This window comes from Nematostella vectensis, chromosome 7 (assembly GCF_932526225.1).
Source record: "Nematostella vectensis chromosome 7, jaNemVect1.1, whole genome shotgun sequence".
Lineage (NCBI taxonomy): Eukaryota > Metazoa > Cnidaria > Anthozoa > Actiniaria > Edwardsiidae > Nematostella > Nematostella vectensis.
Window position 1 is genome coordinate 3,601,976 of NC_064040.1, and position 25,745 is coordinate 3,627,720.

The window sequence follows — 25,745 nt, forward strand, 5'->3', positions numbered from 1 at the left end:
CTACAGGTGACTGTCAAGGGTAGTTTTTGTTTATTCGATATTTATGACGCTATCATAGTTATCGTATCCTTGGTATGCAAAACCAACAAAACCTCACTAAGAGATTGCAAAAAAAACGTCACTATGGCGTGACATTAAATACTGTGACCATGACAGTGGCGTGACACAGCGTGATACATCGATGATATCGTGATTTCTCTCACAAGAATTTCCTTGTTCAAGTGATCTAACTACTTCGTTGGTTGATTTTCGCGTTTTAGTAAAAGATTTTCCTTCTTGTCGAAAACACTATGTGAATGAAGGCTACATTTATCATTAATCCAAAACTGCAAGGATATTATAATCGATATTTGGAGTTCGTGTGAGTTTATGACCATGAGTTTATATCCATATGGAGAAACTTGACTATTCCTGTTTTCATGAAAGTTGTTAAAACTAGCCTGTTCCAAGTTATCATGTATGAAGTACGAGTTATGGGAATTTGATTTGTTTTGCTCCATATAGTTTGTATTATATTGCTGAAGCCGAAAATGCAAGTACTACGCTCATTTACAGGTCCCTCCCTAGGAGGCAAAATTGGCCTAAAACCATTCTTTTACGAGTCTCAAACAATGCCGTGTTAACCTTTGCCTTAAAATAAGGCTTGGTTACCTTGTAGATTGCAAAGAGGAACATGAAAAAAGCATTTCTAAATAAGGGTGTGCGGAGTCATGAATATTATAAATCCCTAAACTTCACTGCACATGCTTGCAATGCAGCTAACGCTGGTCAGGGTGCGATGATGGTGCATGCTCAGGCTGGCAGTGGCTTGAATATGGAGACTGCTGACCGCATTGCGTGCACCACCATGGAGATCTGCTTCTTCACTTGTTCCCAGTCCTTGCCGTTGTGCTTCGCCTCGTAGATGGAGTCAGTGATACCCGCGAAGTTGCTACCGGCGTAGAGGTTAAACACACTTGGCGCGTACACCAGGTGCCTGTGATATGAACGATATCGGTCAGCGGTAAATAACACGAAACAACACCTACTAAAACAATAACAAAACAACGACGACAAAAAAATAATAGGAAAAACAACAAAACAGCCAAAACATGAAATAACAGCAACTGATGTTACAATAATAAAACAAAACAAATAAACATCGACAGGAAAAACAAAAAAAAATAGAACTCCTTGTTGTATAAGTCTCATTATACCTGATTGCTGGCCTGTTGGGGAGACCTTCTGTGTTAATGAAGGCGCGATCCAATTGGATGAGTCGATCGTTGGCTCTCATCACCTTCACAGCACTGCAAGGATAATATCATTTTAAGGATGATAGGGGTGGACTATGTCGATTGATTGAGGCGTACATTTAAATACAAGGGAAAAAAGATATGATCTTCTTCTGAATTAGATGTCATGCGGTGAATGAGCCCATATCTGTCCAATCCCTAATATAACAAGGTGCAGAGGATGGATTATCCGTGTATTACCCCGTTTACTAATAAATTTCACTTTTTCCTTCTCCCTGTGAGGATCGTAGCCTGCATTGCAAGCGTGTTTGTGAGGTTTTTCACATGGTGAAGTGTGGTAATACAGAAAAGTAAACGACTTACTCGTTGGTGTCAAGTTTTTCAAGATACTTTGAGAAATCTTCCGCTGCGTCCTTAAATTCACTGATCGCCTCGAAGACGTATTCTGGAAGCAAAGTAATAGATGATGTTAATGAAGGCTGCAAGGAGACTCAATCGCAGCCGTCGCAATTTCTCAGAACATCTTTATAATAAATGGAACGCTGGTTTTTATTAGAAAAAGAAGCGGAGACGGAGAATTAAAAAGGCGTAAAAGGTTTTCGTGCGTGTTAGAATTAACGTAAAGAGAAAAGCTGCCCTCCCCGTCTCTTCCTATGATGCTTTGCTTACAATAATTGTCCGTATGTCATATGAAAGATGAAATAGAAAAAAAAAAGAAAGAAGAAAAATGAGGCATTCTGCTGGGTGTGCTTGGCGAACTGTTATGCATAGTTCGTGTAGCTAGCACGGTAACAAGTTCCAGGAGTTGTCTTAGTTTATTCTAAAATAGACATTCAAAAAAGCCCGGCTAGCAGAAGCCTCTATGTATTTCGCTGGGTCAGCCAAGGGCTGCTAGTAGGGAAAAAGTCACGTTATAAATATTTCTGCTTTGGGCAGTGTTTATCGTTTTCCTCGCCCCAGGTCTAATGTGTAACTCATAAAAGGAGACTTACTAAGCGTAATGCTCTGCTTGGCCAGGTCATCAGAGTACGTCTCATTGAGAGTCTTCCCATAAGAATCTATTGCTCGGGCCAGTCTCCTCACGTCCAGGGGGACCACACGTGAGTCTGCGAGTTTCATGAGCATGCGCAGTGCGACTTTGGTGACGGCAGCATGAAGGCGCATGTCAGGGTCCAGGAACTTCGTGACGTAATGGTAGGTATCGTGGAGAGTGTGGTATACAGGGTAGGAAGACTACAGATAAATAAAAACGCCGCCTGTGACTGGTGGGCCACATACATTGGTGGCCACATAACTTTGATTGGTGGGACGCATATTAGGAGAATTCTGATTGGTGGGCCACATAATACAAGAACTCTAATTGCTGGGTAACATAATACAAGAACTCGAATTGGTGGGCCAAAGATAAAACAAGAGCTCTGATTGGTGGACACATACTACCAGAAATCTAACAGGCCTCGTTGTCTCGGATTGGAATGTCGTGAGTAAAAGACAAGGCATCTTCATTATATAAAGCTATAGTGCAGGCAGTCATATACTTTGTGCGAAAGCAAAACACCAATTTAACACTGTTTGTCTGATTGGTTTAGACACGTACCGAATTTCCAACGAATCTGAAATCAATTGATGGTATTCCGATTCGCTGAATGAAAAAGAGGTAGTCACTTCCAGATCCAATGGTCTCAACACTGAAACACAAACGCATACATTTATGACTGAATAATGAGCGACGTAATGGTTGGTTATCGCGTGGAGTGTGGTATACAGGGTATGAAGACTACAAATAAAAAATAACGCCGCTTTGGATTGGTTGGTCACATATTACGAGAACTCTGATTAGTAAACATACACTGTGCATACCCGATTCAAGTGTGTAGTCAGCCACATAGAATCATTGGAAATGTGTAATCGACAAGGTGAGACTTTAAAAACCATTTCAATGTCTCGAGGTACATAAACAAAAGGATTCGTTTTTTCGTGTCGCTTATAAAACCTTTTAGGCGGATAAGCCTGGTAACCTTCGTTCCTACTGCCCTTGTCTTACCTCGGGTGCTCATTTTTAGCATCTGGTACATCCCTCTTCCATTCTTCGTAAAGATTATCAGTTGAATTACCAATACCATTAACCTTCGACAAAAAACACACAATCTGTATGTTATTTTAAAAAAACACTATTAGCATTAACGCATCTAAGTAAAAATAAATCGGAGTGCGCCATCAATACAGTTTTTTTTATTTTTTTATTTTCAAATACGCCCCCTGATTGTCTAGCATTAACGTATCCTAGCAACAAGAGATTAGCGTGCGTCATCAATAACAGAAACTAACTACTATATACTCCCCCTGATTGGCTAATATTAACGTATCGTAGCAACAAGAGGTTGTTTGTGCGGTTTACCTTCTTTGTGACTTCAAAAATCCCTGTGTCCAGTAGGGGGTGACTTTTAGCTCTAAAACTGACAGCACCTTTGTGAATATGAACATATTGATGTAAATATAAATGTAAATATAAATGTAAATATAAATAATCCGTGAGCGTTTTTGTCCGTACTGACCTGTGACCGCACTATCGATGTTGATGTACGCGACCGCACGAGAACTCAGGATTTTCTCGTTTTCCTGAATGAAACAAAAAAATTGTTCTATCTTTTTACACCGCATGAACTTTTCATTAGCTCCGCGTATCGGAGGAATTGTATAAATAATTTTGACTGACTATTTTTTTATAGAATGGAGCTTTCTGAGATATGATGCAGTATTTTGTGTCTTAACTTACCTCGACCCACTCGGCAGACCCGAGAATCCCGTACTCCTTTGGTCGTGTCTTACCTCGACCCACTCGGCAGACCCGAGAATCCCGTACTCATTTGGTCGTGTCTTACCTCGACCCACTCGGCAGACCCGAGAATCCCGTACTCCTTTGGTCGTGTCTTACCTCGACCCACTCGGCAGACCCGAGAATCCCGTACTCCTTTGGTCGTGTCTTACCTCGACCCACTCGGCAGACCCGAGAATCCCGTACTCCTTTGGTCGTGTCTTACCTCGACCCACTCGGCAGACCCGAGAATCCCGTACTCATTTGGTCGTGTCTTACCTCGACCCACTCGGCAGACCCGAGAACCCCGTACTCCTTTGGTCGTGTCTTACCTCGACCCACTCGGCAGACCCGAGAACCCCGTACTCCTTTGGTCGTGTCTTACCTCGACCCACTCGGCAGACCCGAGAACCCCGTACTCCTTTGGTCGTGTCTTACCTCGACCCACTCGGCAGACCCGAGAACCCCGTACTCCTTTGGTCGTGTCTTACCTCGACCCACTCGGCCGACCCGAGAACCCCGTACTCCTTTGGTCGTGTCTTACCTCGACCCACTCGGCAGACCCGAGAATCCCGTACTCCTTTGGTCGTGTCTTACCTCGACCCACTCGGCAGACCCGAGAATCCCGTACTCCTTTGGTCGTGTCTTACCTCGACCCACTCGGCAGACCCGAGAACCCCGTACTACTTTGGTCGTGTCTTACCTCGACCCACTCGGCAGACCCGAGAATCCCGTACTCCTTTGGTCGTGTCTTACCTCGACCCACTCGGCAGACCCGAGAATCCCGTACTCCTTTGGTCGTGTCTTACCTCGACCCACTCGGCAGACCCGAGAATCCCGTACTCCTTTGGTCGTGTCTTACCTCGACCCACTCGGCAGACCCGAGAATCCCGTACTCCTTTGGTCGTGTCTTACCTCGACCCACTCGGCCGACCCGAGAACCCCGTACTCCTTTGGTCGTGTCTTACCTCGACCCACTCGGCAGACCCGAGAATCCCGTACTCCTTTGGTCGTGTCTTACCTCGACCCACTCGACAGACCCGAAAATTCCGTACTCCTTTGGTCGTGTCTTACCTCGACCCACTCGGCAGACCCGAGAATCCCGTACTCCTTTGGTCGTGTCTTACCTCGACCCACTCGGCAGACCCGAGAACCCCGTACTCCTTTGGTCGTGTCTTACCTCGACCCACTCGGCAGACCCGAGAACCCCGTACTCCTTTGGTCGTGTCTTACCTCGACCCACTCGGCAGACCCGAGAATCCCGTACTCCTTTGGTCGTGTCTTACCTCGACCCACTCGGCAGACCCGAGAACCCCGTACTCCTTTGGTCGTGTCTTACCTCGACCCACTCGGCAGACCCGAGAATCCCGTACTCCTTTGGTCGTGTCTTACCTCGACCCACTCGGCTGACCCGAGAATCCCGTACTCCTTTGGTCGTGTCTTACCTCGACCCACTCGGCAGACCCGAGAATCCCGTACTCCTTTGGTATTGTCTTACCTCGACCCACTCGGCAGACCCGAGAACCCCGTACTCCTTTGGTCGTGTCTTACCTCGACCTACTCGGCAGACCCGAGAATCCCGTACTCCTTTGGTCGTGTCTTACCTCGACCCACTCGGCAGACCCGAGAACCCCGTACTCCTTTGGTCGTGTCTTACCTCGACCCACTCGGCAGACCCGAGAATCCCGTACTCCTTTGGTATTGTCTTACCTCGACCCACTCGGCAGACCCGAGAACCCCGTACTCCTTTGGTCGTGTCTTACCTCGACCCACTCGGCAGACCCGAGAATCCCGTACTCCTTTGGTCGTGTCTTACCTCGGCCCACTCGACAGACCCGAAAATTCCGTACTCCTTTGGTCGTGTCTTACCTCGACCCACTCGGCAGACCCGAGAATCCCGTACTCCTTTGGTCGTGTCTTACCTCGACCCGCTCGACAGACCCGAGAATCCCGTACTCATTTGGTCGTGTCTTACCTCGACCCACTCGGCAGACCCGAGAATCCCGTACTCCTTTGGTCGTATCTTACCTCGACCCACTCGGCAGACCCGAGAATCCCGTACTCCTCAGCGTCCCAGCTTGCAAAGATGATGGTTCGGCGAGGACGCCAACCTAACAACAAGAATAAGACTTGGTCAATCCGCTCGAACCCAAGCCATCATAACCCAACCCAACCCATCCTAACCCGACCCATCCTAACAAAACTTATCCTAACCCGTCCCACCCTAACCCGACCAATCCTTACCCGTCCCATCCTTCTCCGTCCCACCCTAACCCGACCCATCCTTAACCAACCCATCCTAACCCAACCCATCCTAAGCCAACCCATCTTAACCCGACCCATCCTAACCCAACCCATCTTATACCGACCTATCTTAACCCAACCCATCTTAACCCGACCCATCCTAACCCGTCCCATCTTAACCCAACCCATCCTAAGCCAACCCATCTTAACCCGACCTATCCTAACCCAACCCATCTTAACCCAACCCATCCTAACCCAAGCCAACCCATCCTAACCCGACCCATCCTAACCCAACCCATCCTAACCCAACCCAACCTAACTCAACCCATCCCAACCCAACCCATCCTAACCCAACCCATCCTAACCCAACCCAACCCAGCCTAACCCAACCCATCCTAACCCAACCCATCCTAACCCAACCCAGCCTAACCCAACCCATCCTAACCCAACCCATCCCAAACCAACCCATCCCATCCCAACCCAACCCATCCTAACCCAACCCAGCCTAACCCAACCCAGCCTAACCCAACCCATCCTAACCCAACCCATCTTATCCAGTTGAGCGTTAACTCGCACTAAAGCGCTGAAATAGCGCTGTTGATGACCGGCTGCCGATACCACGAGAGCTCAAAGTGAAAACGAATTTAGTTCCAGTAACCGGAAGTCCTTTCCAGGTACCAGAAACACGTAGCTGCTTCGTGCGCGGAAACGAAAACACGCTCAGTAGTCGTCCTTACTTTCCTTACGAAGGTGTCCAACAAGACGAGCAGTCTCCATCAGTACAGTCTGTCCGGTGCTGGGGTCCACCCCTCCGAACACCCAGGCGTCGCGATGGGAACCGAGTATGACATAACGATCTGAGAAATCAAACATTGGAAACTATAGCAACCATGGTACACATAACAATATGAGAGATCGAACGCGTTATTTGAAATTATAGCAACCATGAAACACATAACGATATGAGAGATCGAACGCGTCATTAGAAACCATAGCAATTATGAGTCACAACGAACTAAATACGGTGTCGGGAACTGCTACAACAACGAAAACCATTGTGATATGTTGAATAAAATGTATCATCATAATTCCAGAGATAATTATGTCTAATTAAACGCTGGATTCTAAAAACGTTATTTAAGATAATGCCATAGTGACGCCATCCCCGCTGACGTCACGTGACGTGCGCACGCTGCACTGTTACCTGGTTCTTCGTCGCCGTTAATTGTGGCGATGACGTTATGGACACTTCGTTTTTCAAGCTTGTTGTCAACAAACACACGAACATTTCTGTACGGAAGAACACTAGTGTCAATAGAGAAGTGGGTATAGAATGAAGTCAATTATATACGCTGTCGTTTGATCGTATACTCTGAATGTGCCACGCCCGCACAACCCGGCTTACATCACGCATGATGTGTAGGCGAGCGTACAAGCGAAATTACATTTGTTTTTGCCTGTGTAGCTAGCGGTTTTCTTGGATTCCAAAGAAATTTATTCTGCGAATACGCGAAATCTCTCATATGCCTTGTTTTTTTTCTAGTTTTTGTATGCCAGCTACGCAGGCTTTGATTTTGAACCCCTTATAACTATATTTGCTAACTACGCAAAAGTAAACTCGCCAAAAAGTCGATAACGTTTAGAAACAAAAACGTTAAAAAGTACTACGTTGTGTTCTTTGTGATTCAAAAGGTTTTATTTGATTTTACTTTCCCTCAGCGCTAAACTCATCAACCATTAGATCATAAAAACAGTACGATTTATGATGATAATGCGTGAGTCATCGTTTACCTTTCATCACTGTCATCCATCTCTATTTTGCACTTGGTGACCAGGCCTCCCTGCCACTCATCGGGTGCATTTCCTTTAGTCAATGATCTGTGACAGAACAAATGGCACGCTTGTTGGATTTAAACCTGTAGTAACCTTCCATGCAAGAACTAGGCAAAGTCCCATTGCCCTGAGGCAAAAAGCTTTATTATAGCTTGCCCACATAGGGTATTTTTGTCATAAACACACAGGCACAGAATTTTAATTAATGCACATCCTTCCTCCTGTCTTTCTGTCTGTCCGTTCATTTATCTCCACCCACACATATCCGTCTACCCGTCCTTCTGTCTGTCCGTCATTTATCTCCACCCACACATCCTTCCTCCCGCCTTTCTGTCTGTCCGTCCATTCATCTCCTCCCACACATATCCGTCTACCCGTCTTTCTGTCTGTCTGTCCATTCATCTCCTCCTACACATATCCGTCTGCTTGTCTTTCTGTCTGTCCGTCCATTTATCTCCTTCCACACATATCCGTCTACCCGTCTTTCTGTCTGTCTGTCCATTCATCTCCTTCCACACATATCCGTCTACCCGTCTTTCTGTCTGTCTGTCCATTCATCTCCTCCCACACATATCCGTCTGCTTGTCTTTCTGTCTGTCTGTCCATTCATCTCCTTCCAGACATATCCGTCTGCTTGTCTTTCTGTCTTTTCGTCCATTTATCTTTTTTCACACATATCCGTCTACCCGTCTTTCTGTCTGTCTGTCCATTCATCTCCTTCCACATATATCCGTCTACCCGTCTTTCTGTCTGTCTGTCCATTCACCTCCTTCCACACATATCCGTCTACCCGTCTTTCTGTCTGTCTGTCCATTCATCTCCTCCCACACATATCCGTCTACCCGTCTTTCTGTCTGTCTGTCCATTCATCTCCTTCCACACATATCCGTCTGCTTGTCTTTCTGTCTTTCCGTCCATTTATCTTTTTTCACACATATCCGTCTACCCGTCTTTCTGTATGTCTGTCCATTTATCTCCTTCCACACATATCCGTCTACCCGTCTTTCTGTCTGTCTGTCCATTCATCTCCTTCCACACATATCCGTCTACCCGTCTTTCTGTCTGTCTGTCCATTCATCTCCTTCCACACATATCCGTCTGCTTGTCTTTCTGTCTTTCCGTCCATTTATCTTTTTTCACACATATCCGTCTACCCGTCTTTCTGTCTGTCTGTCCATTCATCTCCTTCCACACATATCCTTCTACCCGTCTTTCTGTCTGTCTGTCCATTCATCTCCTTCCACACATATCCGTCTGCTTGTCTTTCTGTCTTTCCGTCCATTTATCTTTTTTCACACATATCCGTCTACCCGTCTTTCTGTATGTCTGTCCATTTATCTCCTTCCACACATATCCGTCTACCCGTCTTTCTGTCTGTCTGTCCATTCATCTCCTTCCACACATATCCGTCTACCCGTCTTTCTGTCTGTCTGTCCATTCATCTCCTTCCACACATATCCGTCTGCTTGTCTTTCTGTCTTTCCGTCCATTTATCTTTTTTCACACATATCCGTCTACCCGTCTTTCTGTCTGTCTGTCCATTCATCTCCTTCCACACATATCCTTCTACCCGTCCTTCTGTCTGTCCGTCCATTCATCTCCTCCCACACATATCCGTCTACCCGTCTGCTCGTCTTTCTGTCTGTCCGACTTTGACGCGTCTGCACGATACCTAAGTAGAGGCTCGGCGTCCTCCCATGAGATTGGTTTCACCGGAATCTTTGGAAAAGGTACTTCCGCTTCCGGTCGACGATAAATGCCATCTGGAATACAAACAATTATCTGAGACATTGTTTAATAGAAAACCACTTCCAAAAACACTTTCTTTTCACTAAAATGCTGTATTCAGTTACCTTTTTACATGCTAAACCGCCTTCTGGCTTCCGTCATTCAAACTAACGGAGTTGCATTTGGTGCCTTTTGAGGTGAAATGATTTGAAGCCATTACAGTGATGGAAATAGATCCGCTTCAAAGTTTTGAATAACAAAGCCAGATTCTGATTTGGAAATCGTCGGCATTAAAACTGCATTAAGAACCCAACTCCACAAAGCGGACAGCTGCCCCTGGTACCGAGGGTGGTCGCTTGGTGAAGGTACCGCAGCATGGTCATCAAGACATTTTATGGTCTTACCTGTTGCGGGGAATCCTCGGGTGAGGGGATCTCCTTTCTCCATCCACAGGAGTCTTACCTAATGCGGGGTATCCTGGGGTTAAGGGATCTCCTTTCTCCATCCACAGGAGTCTTACCTGTTGCGGGGTATCCTGCGGTGAGGGGATCTCCTTTCTCCATCCACAGGAGTCTTACCTGTTGCGGGGTATCATGGGGTGAGGGGATCTCCTTTCTCCATCCACAGGAGTCTTACCTGTTGCGGGGTATCCTGGGGTGAGAGGATCTCCTTTCTCCATCCACAGGAGTCTTACCTGTTGCGGGGTATCCTCGGGTGAGGGGATCTCCTTTCTCCATCCACAGGAGTCTTACCTGTTGCAGGGAATCCTGGGGTGAGAGGATCTCCTTTCTCCATCCACAGGAGTCTTACCTGTTGCGGGGTATCCTGGGGTGAGGGGATCTCCTTTCTCCATCCACAGGAGTCTTACCTGTTGCGGGGTATCATGGGGTGAGGGGATCTCCTTTCTCCATCCACAGGAGTCTTACCTGTTGCGGATTATCCTCGGGTGAGGGGATCTCCTTTCTCCATCCACAGGAGTCTTACCTGTTGCGGGGTATCATGGGGTGAGAGGATCTCCTTTCTCCATCCACAGGAGTCTTACCTATTGCGGGGTATCATGGGGTGAGAGGATCTCCTTTCTCCATCCACAGGAGTCTTACCTGTTGCGGGGTATCCTGGGGTGAGGGGATCTCCTTTCTCCATCCACAGGAGTCTTACCTGTTGCGGGGTATCCTGGGGTGAGGGGATCTCCTTTCTCCATCCACAGGAGTCTTACCTGTTGCGGGGTATCATGGGGTGAGGGGATCTCCTTTCTCCATCCACAGGAGTCTTACCTGTTGCGGGTTATCCTCGGGTGAGGGGATCTCCTTTCTCCATCCACAGGAGTCTTGCCTGTTGCGGGGTATCATGGGGTGAGAGGATCTCCTTTCTCCATCCACAGGAGTCTTACCTATTGCGGGGTATCATGGGGTGAGAGGATCTCCTTTCTCCATCCACAGGAGTCTTACCTGTTGCAGGGTATCCTGGGGTGAGGGGATCTCCTTTCTCCATCCACAGGAGTCTTACCTGTTGCGGGGTATCATGGGGTGAGAGGATCTCCTTTCTCCATCCACAGGAGTCTTACCTATTGCGGGGTATCATGGGGTGAGAGGATCTCCTTTCTCCATCCACAGGAGTCTTACCTGTTGCGGGGTATCCTGGGGTGAGGGGATCTCCTTTCTCCATCCACAGGAGTCTTACCTGTTGCGGGGTATCCTGGGGTGAGGGGATCTCCTTTCTCCATCCACAGGAGTCTTACCTGTTGCGGGGTATCCTGGGGTGAGGGGATCTCCTTTCTCCATCCACAGGAGTCTTACCTGTTGCGGGGTATCATGGGGTGAGGGGATCTCCTTTCTCCATCCACAGGAGTCTTACCTGTTGCGGGTTATCCTCGGGTGAGGGGATCTCCTTTCTCTATCACAGGAGTCTTACCTGTTGCGGGTTATCCTCGGGTGAGAGGATCTCCTTTCTCCATCCACAGGAGTCTTACCTGTTGCGGGGTATCATGGGGTGAGAGGATCTCCTTTCTCCATCCACAGGAGTCTTACCTATTGCGGGGTATCATGGGGTGAGAGGATCTCCTTTCTCCATCCACAGGAGTCTTACCTGTTGCGGGGTATCCTGGGGTGAGGGGATCTCCTTTCTCCATCCACAGGAGTCTTACCTGTTGCGGGGTATCCTGGGGTGAGGGGATCTCCTTTCTCCATCCACAGGTTGCCCCTCTGCACGCCGTCCGGAGAGAGGGCCATGCCGTCTGGATAGGTCTTTTCCTGTCCCCCGGTGTCGGCGGGATCGGAGTAGAGGATCAGGCCCTTGGCTCCGCGCCTCTCTGCATTCTGAGCCTGATGAGAAGTACATTAATGGCCTAGTTTCATAAGCAACATCGACATCATCAAAACAATACCTGGACAACATCTTCCAATTACTATCTATTGTAAGTAATCGCTACGACGTCTTTTCTATTCCATCGTCGATAATCGGTACGACGTCTTCTCACTTCCACCTTTAGCAACCATTAAGAAGTAGTGACACTAATGTTGCCTACCTTTCCACCTCGGAAGAGTTTTCCATATCTCGCAATGACAATCTTCCCAGTCACGTTAATGTTGTTGTCTTTCAGGTATTTGAAGTCTTCTTCGCGACCATAATTAACATAGACTAGTTTCCCCTTAGCATAACAAAATAATTTTTTAGTATTTATCATTGAATTTGTGCACATCAATTCCTATACAGCCAGGCCTGTAGCCAGAATCAAAATTTTACCGAGGCAAAGCTAGCCAATGAGTGATAAATCCAACAAAAGCAGGGGTTTTATCTCATACTTTTCAATCGTGAAACACTAAACATCAAAATTTTACCGAGGCGAGTGTCTCACTTGCCTCATGCTGGCTACGGCCCTGCAAACTCTGAATTTATATATGCAAGTAAAATAATAAATAAATAATAAATTAAAATCATATTCATTGCTTTCGTTTTCTGTTATCCCATGGTCCTTTTGCCCATACCTTAACGTCCCCCGATGGCGAGTACGCGTTGAAAGGGGACACCCTGTCAGTGTGGTTCTCGGACGCGTCAAGCACTCGCTCTTGTTCTGCTGATCTATGCTGCTCTGTATGGTTGGCGTAGAGCAGCGCTACGAACCCTGGTTTGTTTGGGTAGGAAAGTAACACTTCGTATTTCTTCAGCTCCACATTATCAAACCCATAACTCTTGAACTCTTTCTCCTGGTACAGTGCTAGCTGGTAACTTCCGTTCGTCCCTGCCAAACGTGGAACACTCGAGAAATATCTGCAAAGCAAAGCTACCTTAAGACAAACAGCAAGCAAAAACGCTGGCGACGCGCTGGCCAAGCAATAGCTGTTTTTGCACGACATGATGGAAATGCTGTGAAGTAAATTCGCCAACATTTCCTTTGTCTTGTGGTCAATGAAGCGCAGCGTTGCCAATGTTGGCTAATGTTGGCGCTGTTTTTACTGGGCTTTAGAGTCGCTTTCTGGGGAGCGATCGTCTGACATCACTCGTTTAGTGACGTCACCGCCAGATGCCTCGAGGCAGCAGTTGCCATGACGAGCGTGAAGAGATTTGCACTTCATCAAACGAGTGAAACTATGGTATCCATATAAGCTATGCTTTAAATAACTAAAAGTTGTCTGTCTATATGTTCATATTTATTTACATTTAGATAACTTTATGAGTTCAATCGCTCTTTCTTTTTACGCGCCTTCTAACTAACAATCTAGTCATGAGGTCAAAGCTGTCACCAGGAACTTGATTCAACACGATTTTGGATTTTCTTTTATGATTGAAGTAATCGCTTTAGAGTATTATTTTTGGTCAAAAATCACCTTATTTTAGCGCTTCTCAAATCAAAAAAATCAAAATGCTTCAATAAATTAAGAGGAAATGAATAATACTAGTGATTCGTAGTTTTTCGTGTGCGGGAGTCTATTTGTTTTCACATGAATCTTAAAATGTTCATTCATCGGGATTTTCGATTGCCGCATCACTTGAAAATAGAGTAAATCTACTCAAACGAATTGGGGTAGACTTGTTATCAAAACAAAATCTATATCAGAGTAGAATTCGATATCTCGCCTTTTCTTTTCTCATTGGAAAATGCGTAATTGTATTAGTGGTTTCGTGCTGGAATCAAAAAGATTGTCTTACTATGAATATGCAGCACTTGGTTTGTTCTACAGACTTACCAGGGAATTGGATAACCAAGAACGAGGAGTTCGTTACCTACATAGTCAAAGTAGTTCTCAGACAAAATAAAACAAAAATTCAGACTAAATGTACCTCATACCCAAGCGAGCGAGACGAGTAAAAAGGCGGGAAATTACCGGGAAATATATATTTTGTTCAAGAAGACCTGCTGTTAATCAAAAGATAACCAATGTGTCTATTATTATCGCGATTTTTGTACATAATCAACACCTGTATTCAAACTGTTTGAAAACGGACTATTGATATTTGTCGAATAGAAATACAGGTTTCATGCTCCAGGGAATGGTTGGGACAATTATGCTAATTTCTCGACAGCTTGACTCCAAAGTAATATTTTCGATGTGGAAGGAACTAAATGGCTGCTTTATTCAAGGTGGAAATGCCGTAATGGAGACGCTTGTTTTTGATCAATTGGAAGAATAAAAAATGAAGTATATACTTGAACGCTAAGCGCACGCTTTCATCCTATGATAAACAGAAAATACAGGACGCATCTGTATTATTTCTGCAAGAACTGCAAGTATTTTGACGAAAAGCGTATTTTTGTAAGGAGCATTTTGCCTTGGGTGTTCTCATGAATATTCTATTGGCTTTTAAAAGGAACTACGGTGTCAAAATAATATTCAAAGTTACCACAAATAAAAAAACCCATTTGAAGAAAATTCAGGAAATGGAAAATCTAAACATAAACTGTAGCAGTTTTGTCCCTATTTTTGGCATTCAGAGGACGTAACGGGGAACTTTTGGCGCCGGTGGTTTTTGGTTGTCAACAGCTGGTTTTTTTTGTAAGGATGACAAGCCCAGAATTCGCGGTCATTAACATAGAGCAATATTGCAGATAAATATCTCAATACACATAGAACTGCGGTATGATATTGGTATGAAATCAAGCGCAATAATTTTCTTTCAGTTATCAAAATAATCTTTCTATTTCAAAATTCGTATTATTATTTTTGTGACCTTTTCCAGGTTTGCTTTGGAGGAGGTTTGGTGCTAGCCAATGATTATTATTTATTCGTAATTTAGGGGAGTTCCTAATTTATGTGAACTTACTTCAAGTTTTTCTTTAGCTCTGAAATGGAAACTTTGCCCAGCGCTTCGATATAGGCTTTCTCCAAGTGAGCTTTTTCTGCTTGCTCGCTCATGGCATCACTTTTATCGCACTTGAAAAAGAAAAAATGCCGGACAAGGAAACCGCCTGCCGCAGCTCCCAGGACGAACAGCAGCACTAGCAAGACCAACTGAACTTTACAGCAAACTCTGCAAGTGCAGCATTTGAGTGAAGATTGCTGCTTGCAATCGCTGCCACCTTTTTCTTCGTCTTCGGAATCCTTTGCAGGGATGAATTCTGCCTTTTCCGGAGCTTGCTCGTCTTCCATTCTTGCCCCTTTCGACTCGCTCGCAAATTGCACACCAAAACACTCTCACAGTCCCACCCTTTAGGAACTCCCATCAAATAAAGAGCAAAACGCTCGACTTGTGATTGGTTGAAATAAGACGCTTTCAGCGAAATGCAAATAGAGCAGGCCTCTTTTGAAATGCAAGTGGATATCGTAAATTAAATTTTAGGTTATCATTATTTATTGGTTTCGTTCATTGTAGAAACTCGCAACCTCAGATCATAGCAGCGCTCCTGCCTTAGAAATATACAAGTTTGGTTTAAAAAATATATATTTTATTTAAAGATTTTATCTTTTATTGCGTTACGTTCTCGCGTAAAATTTCTCGCGAAGTAATCTTTCATATTCTTTTCGGAATTGAGTTAATTGTCAGCCTAACTGTGTTTCTGTCTAAATAAAACATAGAATTTATGAAAGGACATTAACGTCCCCAAACAATCAACATACAGACTATCAAAAAATTACATACGAAATTTTTTTTCCAAAACGCGAAAAATAACAAGAGCTTGTCATCTTAAAAGATCGTCGGATTTTTTACAACAGCTTGGGGATTTTCCAAATCGAAATGCCTTTAGATAATGAATCCAATAGTTTTTAAGTACCCTATTTATTATGCATACGAGATTTTATTTATATTCTTATCGATAGCAGCCCGCACAAAAACGCAATAATAAAATAGCCCCAAATCCATCCTTATCAAACAACCAAACTCCAGGGTTCCGAAGTAGTTTTGACTACAAGAAAACATTTATGATAAAGATGACGATGGTTTTTGACCGAAATGTGGTTCCGGAATTTGCATAGAATTGTTGTTATAATGTCAATCCTCTTTTCATGTTCTTAATCGATTTTACGTGCGACCAATCTAACCTAAGAACGGCAAATAATAGTTCCGACCGACCTCTAAAAATTCTTGGCGCCATTTTTCCTTTTCAAATGGTTAACTCGCCTCTGCATAGTGCTTCTGGTGAATAATTTACGCTGCGATCGGTCGAATGACGCACGAAAGGGACGCGATGAGTTGATGCAGGTGTTAAACGCTGTAATAACCCCTACCTCTGATATATAACCCAAACAACTCACCCTGAGCATTTATTACTTAGCGCGCGTCACTATTCTATTTTCATTTAAGCGCCACAGGTCAATAATTAAAACTACAGTTTTCTATAAAAATGATCAATCGAATGGCATCTGCAATGAAAGCACAGAGAAAATAACAAATATATTTGTACGTGGTTCAAAGGTAATAAACGATAAATTATACGGAGAATTGCAATGGATGGCTAGAAGTTTCCCGTGGCACACGACGGCAGCAGAATCCCCTTTAAAAACATCGCTATTTATAAAGCTGTAAGACCATAGCCGTACCGGAACTATTTTAGCTACAGACGGCGAGAACCAGTACTCGTACAGCGTACAGTACAGCGACTGATAACACAAGTACTCTAGAGCGCATGACTGATAACACAAGTACTCTACAGCGCATGACTGATAACACCAGTACTCTACAGCGCATGACTGATAACACCAGTACTCTACAGCGCATGACTGATAACACAAGTACTCTACAGCGCATGACTGATAACACAAGTACTCTACAGCGCATGACTGATAACACAAGTACTCTAGAGCGCATGACTGATAACACCAGTACTCTACAGCGCATGACTGATAACACCAGTACTCTACAGCGCATGACTGACAACACAAGTACTCTACAGCGCATGACTGATAACACCAGTACTCTACAGCGCATGACTGATAACACCAGTTCTCTAGAGCGCATGACTGATAACACAAGTACTCTACAGCGCATGACTGATAACACAAGTACTCTACAGCGCATGACTGATATCACCAGTACTCTACAGCGCATTACTGATAACACCAGTACTCTACAGCGCATGACTGATAACACCAGTACTCTAGAGCGCATGACTGATAACACAAGTACTCTAGAGCGCATGACTGATAACACCAGTACTCTACAGCGCATGACTGGTAACACCAGTACTCTAGAGCGCATGACTGATATCACCAGTACTCTACAGCGCATGACTGATAACACCAGTACTCTACAGTGCATGACTGATATCACCAGTACTCTAGAGCGCATGACTGATAACACAAGTACTCTACAGCGCATGACTGATAACACAAGTACTCTACAGCGCATGACTGATAACACCAGTACTCTACAGCGCATGACTGATAAAACCAGTACTCTAGAGTGCATGACTGATAACACAAGTACTCTACAGCGCATGACTGATAACACCAGTACTCTAGAGCGCATGACTGATAACACAAGTACTCTACAGCGCATGACTGATAACACCAGTACTCTAGAGCGCATGACTGATAACACAAGTACTCTACAGCGCATGACTGATAACACAAGTACTCTACAGCGCATGACTGATAACACCAGTACTCTACAGCGCATGACTGATAACACAAGTACTCTACAGCGCATGACTGATAACACCAGTACTCTACAGCGCATGACTGATAACACAAGTACTCTACAGCGCATGACTGATAACACAAGTACTCTACAGCGCATGACTGATAAGACAAGTACTCTAGAGCGCATGACTGATATCACCAGTACTCTACAGCGCATGACTGATAACACCAGTACTCTACAGCGCATGACTGATAACACAAGTACTCTACAGCGCATGACTGGTAACACCAGTACTCTAGAGCGCATGACTGATATCACCAGTACTCTACAGCGCATGACTGATAAGACAAGTACTCTACAGCGCATGACTGGTAACACCAGTACTCTAGAGCGCATGACTGATATCACCAGTACTATACAGCGCATGACTGATAACACCAGTACTCTACAGCGCATGACTGATAACACCAGTACTCTACAGCGCATGACTGATAACACCAGTACTCTACAGCGCATGACTGATAACACAAGTACTCTACAGCGCATGACTGATAAGATAAGTACTCTACAGCGCATGACTGATATCACAAGTACTCTACAGCGCATGACTGATAACACCAGTACTCTACCGCGCATGACTGATAACACCAGTACTCTACCGCGCATGACTGATAACACCAGTACTCTACAGCGCATGACTGATAAGACAAGTACTCTACAGCGCATGACTGGTAACACCAGCACTCTAGAGCGCATGACTGATAACACTAGTATTCTACAGCGCATGTCTGATAAGACAAGTACTCTAGAGCGCATGACTGATAACACCAGCACTCTAGAGCGCATGACTGATAACACCAGTACTCTACCGCGCATGACTGATAACACCAGTACTCTACCGCGCATGACTGATAACACCAGTACTCTACAGCGCATGACTGATAAGACAAGTACTCTACAGCGCATGACTGGTAACACCAGCACTCTAGAGCGCATGACTGATATCACTAGTATTCTACAGCGCATGACTGATAAGACAAGTACTCTAGAGCGCATGACTGATAACACCAGCACTCTAGAGCGCATGACTGATATCACCAGTACTCTACAGCGCATGACTGATAACACTAGTATTCTACAGCGCATGACTGATAACACCAGTACTCTACAGCGCATGACTGATATCACCAGTACTCTACCGCGCATGACTGATAACACCAGCACTCTAGAGCGCATGACTGATAACACTAGTATTCTACAGCGCATGTCTGATAAGACAAGTACTCTAGAGCGCATGACTGATAACACCAGCACTCTAGAGCGCATGACTGATAACACTAGTATTCTACAGCGCATGTCTGATAAGACAAGTACTCTAGAGCGCATGACTGGTAACACCAGCACTCTAGAGCGCATGACTGATAACACCAGTACTCTACAGCGCATGACTGATATCACCAGTACTCTACCGCGCATGACTGATAACACCAGTACTCTACAGCGCATGACTGATAAGACAAGTACTCTAGAGCGCATGACTGATAACACCAGCACTCTAGAGCGCATGACTGATAACACTAGTATTCTACAGCGCATGTCTGATAAGACAAGTACTCTACAGCGCATGACTGGTAACACCAGTACCCTAGAGCGCATGACTGATATCACCAGTACTCTAGAGCGCATGACTGATAACACCAGTTCTCTACCGCGCATGACTGATATCACCAGTACTCTACAGCGCATGACTGATAACACCAGTACTCTACAGCGCATGACTGATAACACAAGTACTCTACAGCGCATGACTGGTAACACCAGTACTCTACAGCGCATGACTGATATCACCAGTACTCTACAGCGCATGACTGATAAGACAAGTACTCTACCGCGCATGACTGATAAGACAAGTTCTCTACAGCGCATGACTGGTAACACCAGTACTCTACGGCGCATGACTGATATCACCAGTACTATACGGCGCATGACTGGTAACACCAGTACTCTAGAGCGAATGACTGATAAGACAAGTACTCTACAGCGCATGACTGATAAGACAAGTACTCTACCGCGCATGACTGATAACACAAGTACTCTACAGCGCATGACTGATAACACCAGTACTCTACGGCGCATGACTGATATCACCAGTACTATACGGCGCATGACTGATATCACCAGTACTATACAGCGCATGACTGATAACACCAGTACTCTAAAGCGCACGACCAGTAACATTAAACAGAAAATTATTTGAACAAGTTTTATTGCAAAACGAAAAAAGGTTTCGACGGCAGTAAGCATTTTTGTAACAAAGAACTTTATAAAAAGAGTTTTAGAAACATCTTCCTATACCACTTACAGTGCGACACGCGCTAAAGTGGCCCCAATTGGCGGTTATGTGAAGTTAGTCAAAACCAATGAAAATATGAGCAACGTACTATTCGACATAAACTTCAGTAGTCAACAGATGAGCCAAAGAAATGTTCCAGTGGACATCAGATCACGACGAAATCCTCCTAGTTATGAAGTTCCTGTCAATCAAAGCTGAGATTCTCGCATGCTGATTGGCCAACTTTTGTGATTCTCGCATGCTGATTGGCCAAATTTTGTGATTCTCGCATGCTGATTGATCAACTTTTGTGATTCTCGCATGCTGATTGGCCAACTTTTGTGACTTTCGCATGCTGATTGGCCAATTTTTGTGATTCTCGCATGCTGATTGATCAACTTTTGTGATTCTCGCATGCTGATTGGCCAACTTTTGTGACTTTCGCATGCTGATTGGCCAACTTTTGTGATTCTCGCATGCTGATTGATCAACTTTTATGATTCTCGGATGTTAATTGGCCAACTTTTGTGATTCTAGCATGCTGATTGATCAACTTTTGCGATTCTCGCATGCTGATTGACCAACTTTTGTGATTCTCGCATGCTGATTGGCCAACTTTTGTGATTCTCGCATGCTGATGGCTAACTTTTATGATTCTCGCATGTTAATTGGCCAACTTTTGTGATTCTCGCATGCTGATTGGCCAACTTTTGTAATTCTAGCATGCTGATTGGCCAACTTTTATGATTCTCGCATGTTGATTGGCCAACTTTTGTGTACTACTTTTCGCATGCTCATTGACTAACTTTCAAGACGTGTACTACTTCTCGCATGCTCATTGGCTAACTTTCAAGACGTGTACTACTTCTCGCATGCTCATTGGCTAGCTTTCAAGACGTGTACTACTTCTCGCATGCTCATTGGCTAGCTTTCAAGACGTGTTCTACTTCTCGCATGCTCATTGGTTAACTTTTAAGACGTGTACTACTTCTCGCATGCTCATTGGTTAACTTTCAAGACGTGTACTACTTTTCGCATGCTCATTGGCTAGCTTTTAAGACGTGTTCTACTTCTCGCATGCTCATTGGTTAACTTTCAAGACGTGTTCTACTTCTCGCATGCTCATCGGCTAACTTTCAAGACGTGTACTACTTTTCGCATGCTCATTGACTAACTTTCAAGACGTGTACTATTTCTCGCATGCTCATTGGCTAACTTTCAAGACGTGTATTACAGCAAAAATCGCTGCCCATCGCTTTTTGTATATGATACCTGCCCCTTCTTCCCCCCTTCACCCTATCCGATGGTACGCGCAAGCTAACGTTTTTTGTACGCCATGTTGGGAGGTGCTGTGAAGTCAGTACCGTCAGTTTTCCTAGCTAATAATATTTGGTAGTTGTTACGACTATCTTTCACTAAACTTAAAGTGGATCAGTTTTGTAATATGAGCCAGTATTTTGTTTTAATTTTTTAAAGTTCAACCTGAAATTCCAGAAAAATATCAATTCAGTTTGAAAACAGATCCTTTATTTTATCTTGTTATTTTGTTTAAACAAACACCTCTGTTTTGCCTCTTGAGCTGGCAGATGCACAATATGTCGTCCCAACTCTGTTGTGCTTCTTGAGCTGGCAGATGTCCAATATGTCGTCCCACCAGCTAATGCATCCTGTACCGAAGGGGGTTTTCCTCGCCTTCGCTGACTTTAAACTTTTTCATGCAAGAGTTAGATGTTGCGCTATGATTTCCACATTCGCTGACTTTTCACTTTTCCACCTAGATGTTTATACACTACTATGCTTTCCATATTCGCTGACTTTTCACTTTTCCACCTAGATGTTTATAAACTATGCTTTCCATATTCACTGACTTTTAACTTTTCCACCTATATGTTTATACACTATGCTTTCCATATTCGCTTTATTGGCCGACACATGTCTGTTGCCCTTAGCAGGAAAAACTAGTGGATTGAAGCCAGGAGTTTAGTGGGCAATAGAACTTCCAGTCTGTGTCAAAGAGGTTTTCAGGCGCGTTTTAGGGTTATTCTTAAAATAAAACGTATTTGATAAATAAAGTTGTAATGTTGATTATGGAGAAGCAATCTATAATTTTTTCAAAACTTTTATATGCCGTATAATATTTTCTCTACGCACAAAGCATTGGTTGAAAAAGCATTGCGTAGGAAGGTGCGTTTATGCAACTTAAAGAATAATGAGTATTCCTTTATGCCTTGTAACCGAAAACTATTTTCGTAGAGACCATAGACTATCGATAAGTGAGGAGCAAGTAAACATTGGTACAGGCTAGTACACGGTTGTTTTTTTTTCTTTTCAAATCCTCATTTATTTTATTTTTACTAAAAAAGGTGAAATAATCCACGAAATGTTATTTTATACACGATGTTAGAGCACTTAATGAAATGGGAAGTTTATCTTAGTATCTCATAACCGTTGGCACGGGCGCGTTCATCTAAGTGCTGAAATCCGGATTGGCCAACAACGGTCTTATTTGTACTAATGACAAATACAGTCTATCATTTTTAATGGACTTTGAATGAACTCTAGAAAGCTACTTTATGAGACAAAATACAACCCTGACACAAACGATATCGAACAATAAGACAACAAAGTTTGCGCTATTTTCAGAATACTTGTACAGCTTTAGTAGTTGCGAAACCCATCTGTCAGGCTCTGACACAAAATGACATCTCCCCCACACCAGTGAAAAGAAAGCTCAATTAAACTGTCTAGAAACATGAGATTGATTCAGGCCGGGTAAACGACGCTGTAGCTGAGCAATTTATCTTGGCAAGTGTACCTGTCAAATGTTTTTTTTTATTCTCTCGGTGTCTACAAAAATAGACTTCACGGGCTACCGTCTTTGAAAGGCTCTCGGGCAAGAAAAAATTAACACATTTACTATTATTTACCTAATTATATCTTTCTCTCTTTGTGGTTAAATTAACATTCGCTGCGTGAAATTAAGGACTATTTTTGTGATGTGTAAAATAGTTAGGAATGGCCGCGTTTCACGCCGCTAATGAATGTGCTATTTGAGCGGGTTAGGATAATGCGAAAACTGTCGTTCTAATAGCGTAATATTTCTAGCCACATTTGCTCTCATTTTCTAACGGAAGAGTCTATGCAAATCCGCAGTAATAAAGATTACGTATTTATCTAAAGCCGAAGAATGAAATACCCTGAACTCGAATTTAAGAGCATGCATTTGCTAAGCTGTTTGATATTGCAACTCATAGTAAAACGACTTTTATAATAAAAGAACTTACCTTAGAGTGTCGTTAAGCTTAGAGTTAGAGACTTGTGCTGCGGCAGAGTTGTGTAGGGCATCTATGTCTGGTGTTGTTCGGGGATTAAGATGATCGCTCTTCTGTATGGTACAAGGTGACATGAAATAGCCAATAATGAAGCCTATAAAACCAACCAAGAGGAGCAGAGAAGCGATCCCCAGGAAAAACTTCTTTTCCAAGCTCATGCTTGTTTTTACGCGGCATTAGAAGGCCGGAACAGCATGAAGCTTAAAGAATTCTTCTTCGGTAAAACTCTGGAATCCTTTAATTAGAGTTTTATATGGAAATATGCTCGAAAGCGGTCGAGAAAGTCAACAACATTACCCTGTGTCAATAAGTTGATTGACGCATAGCCAGCACAGGGTGCCCGAACATGTAAAACACCGACACAACACTGTTCTCTGAGAGATATGTAAACTGATAAAAACAACAAAACGACGAAACCAAAACAAAGTCTCGTTAGCGATGTGATTCTAACAAGATAACATTGTGTAGTTTTTAAGGCTCCGTTTTCAAGATAAAACTTAAAAACCGTTGTACGCGTGTCATATCCAGGGGATAATCATTTCCGTTCCAGAATAAGAGAGAAAATACCGTTTTAATGAATGGAAGTTCATTTATTAAATTCATCTAAGAGTGCTAATGATTCCTTTCATGTGACACCAAGAAGCTGTTTGTTTCTTTCGTATTATTTTTATATGAAAATTGTTATCGGTGGGTTTGCGCCCGTTGCATTATATATCACGAAACCCGCGAAGTAGAAGGTCAACAGAATACAGACGCTTTTGTTGCCATAGTTAAGCGAGCATGCGTGTTGCATAATTCAAGGTTTTCTAAAGACGAACACATGCAGAGAAAACCATCATACATGCAGAAAAGCCTCCAGAAACGTGATCATATCTGACACGATAAGAATATCCCCCGCGGAGAATGTTTTGCTAAACAGGAGATAATCTCAAGAAATCGTGGTTTTATTTTCTTTTGTTACAAAGGAAATGATTTTGAAAACATGTAAAAAAATAAAGACGGTTCCGATTTAGTACTCATGGCAAGAGATTTTATCAATAACATACGGACGTTATAAGGGGAAGTTCATATATTATCCCGAGGGGGGGACGTGAGGATACTGTGGGAGGCCTCGAAAAATTTCCGAGGTCTAAAGGGGGGGGGGGGGGGGGGGGGGGCGTTGAAAATGTTTGGATTTTAAAAGGGGGGTCACTGATTCCTTTTGGGTGTTGTCTCTAGGCATGTGTTGGTTGTACTAGTAAATTTGGGAAAAGTTGCTCTAAGATTGCTAATATATCCAAAAGTTGCCACCAGAAATTAAAAAAAGTTGCTCGCTCTCTAGAGTCGTTTGTTCTAGATAAATGCTTATTTTTGCTTGTTTTCATTTCAACAATTTCATTAAATAATTTTTCCAATCGGCATCAAAATATGTTTAATTAATCATTAAAATATAAATACATTTGATAAGTAAATTCTCTTAGTCAAAGTTCACTTGGATAGGCGTCATGTATTTACATTATATCTAATAAACTCCATGATGCTTTAGGCAGTGACAAAGTTCGCCGCCTATACTGATCTATCAAGTCTCGCTACACGCAATGCTGTTTTGGAAACTCTATCACACGATCCTTAGCGCATTTTGCATTTGACGATGTCGATTGACCGTTCATTCGTTGCCTGTTTTTCCCTTTGTTCGTGCAGATTTTAGGTTTCCTAGAGATCGATGCGCTTGTGGGTTTAATAAGGGTTGCCCCAGCGCCCCTTACAACCTCGATATAACCACTGGATATTTAAACGCCCGTTATAATAGCCGCTGCCCAGATTTCGTGTGCACACGTAAAACGAGTGAGGACTGCCCAGGACCATTTTTAGATGAAATAACGAACTTTTTAATGGTTTGGATCGATTTTATACCAATTTGTTGCTCAAAAGTTGCCCTAGGTTGCTGGTCTTGTTGCTCAAAACGCCAAAATTTGCTTAAAGGTTGCCGAGCACAATCTACATATGCCTAGTTGTCTCTACTATATAATTTGACGAAGTGTCAAATCAGACTTCTTGGTTTAACTTGTCTCGGTTTGGCATGCACAATCCAAGAGCCAAGGGTTCGTATTAACAGGCCCGTACGGGGGAGGGGGGGGGGGGGAGGGGGGTGCAGTGAGTGTGAACGCACCCCCCTCTCCACAACGGCCGAAGGTCCACTTTCGGTTCTTAATAGACGTACTATTTGTAGA

At 43.9% G+C, this 25,745-nt stretch overlaps 1 protein-coding gene across 2 annotated transcripts; it reads right to left on the minus strand.

The window, feature by feature from the left end:
* Positions 1-7: 7 nt before the first annotated feature.
* Positions 8-23,880, minus strand: LOC5514908 (N-acetylated-alpha-linked acidic dipeptidase 2). 2 transcript variants are annotated; one of them, XM_048730756.1, is made up of 17 exons: positions 23,488-23,880; positions 12,840-13,122; positions 12,380-12,502; positions 11,999-12,176; positions 9,800-9,890; positions 8,086-8,172; positions 7,499-7,584; positions 7,032-7,151; positions 6,079-6,161; positions 3,791-3,854; positions 3,634-3,701; positions 3,280-3,362; positions 2,833-2,923; positions 2,228-2,468; positions 1,599-1,680; positions 1,197-1,289; positions 8-976 (listed from the first exon to the last, which is right to left on the minus strand). In XM_048730756.1, exons 1-17 carry the CDS (start codon positions 23,691-23,693, stop codon positions 793-795), a joined length of 2,163 nt encoding a protein of 720 aa, XP_048586713.1. In that variant the 5' UTR covers positions 23,694-23,880; the 3' UTR covers positions 8-792. The 2 variants fall into 2 exon arrangements, with proteins under 2 accessions (XP_048586713.1, XP_048586712.1); XM_048730755.1 differs by lacking the exon at positions 23,488-23,880 and adding an exon at positions 15,115-15,530.
* Between the last annotated feature and the right edge of the window lie 1,865 nt (positions 23,881-25,745).

Bases quoted from the DNA above. Each gene is read 5' to 3' on its own strand.
- LOC5514908 (XM_048730755.1), bottom strand. From the start codon at position 15,440: ATGGAAGACGAGCAAGCTCCGGAAAAGGCAGAATTCATCCCTGCAAAG. The intron at 6,162-7,031 runs GTAAGGACGACT...TCTTGTTGTTAG, and splicing joins TGGACACCTTCGTAAGGAAA to GTTGGCGTCCTCGCCGAACC. The intron at 3,363-3,633 runs GTAAACCGCACA...TTTTTGTCGAAG, and splicing joins TTTTTGAAGTCACAAAGAAG to GTTAATGGTATTGGTAATTC.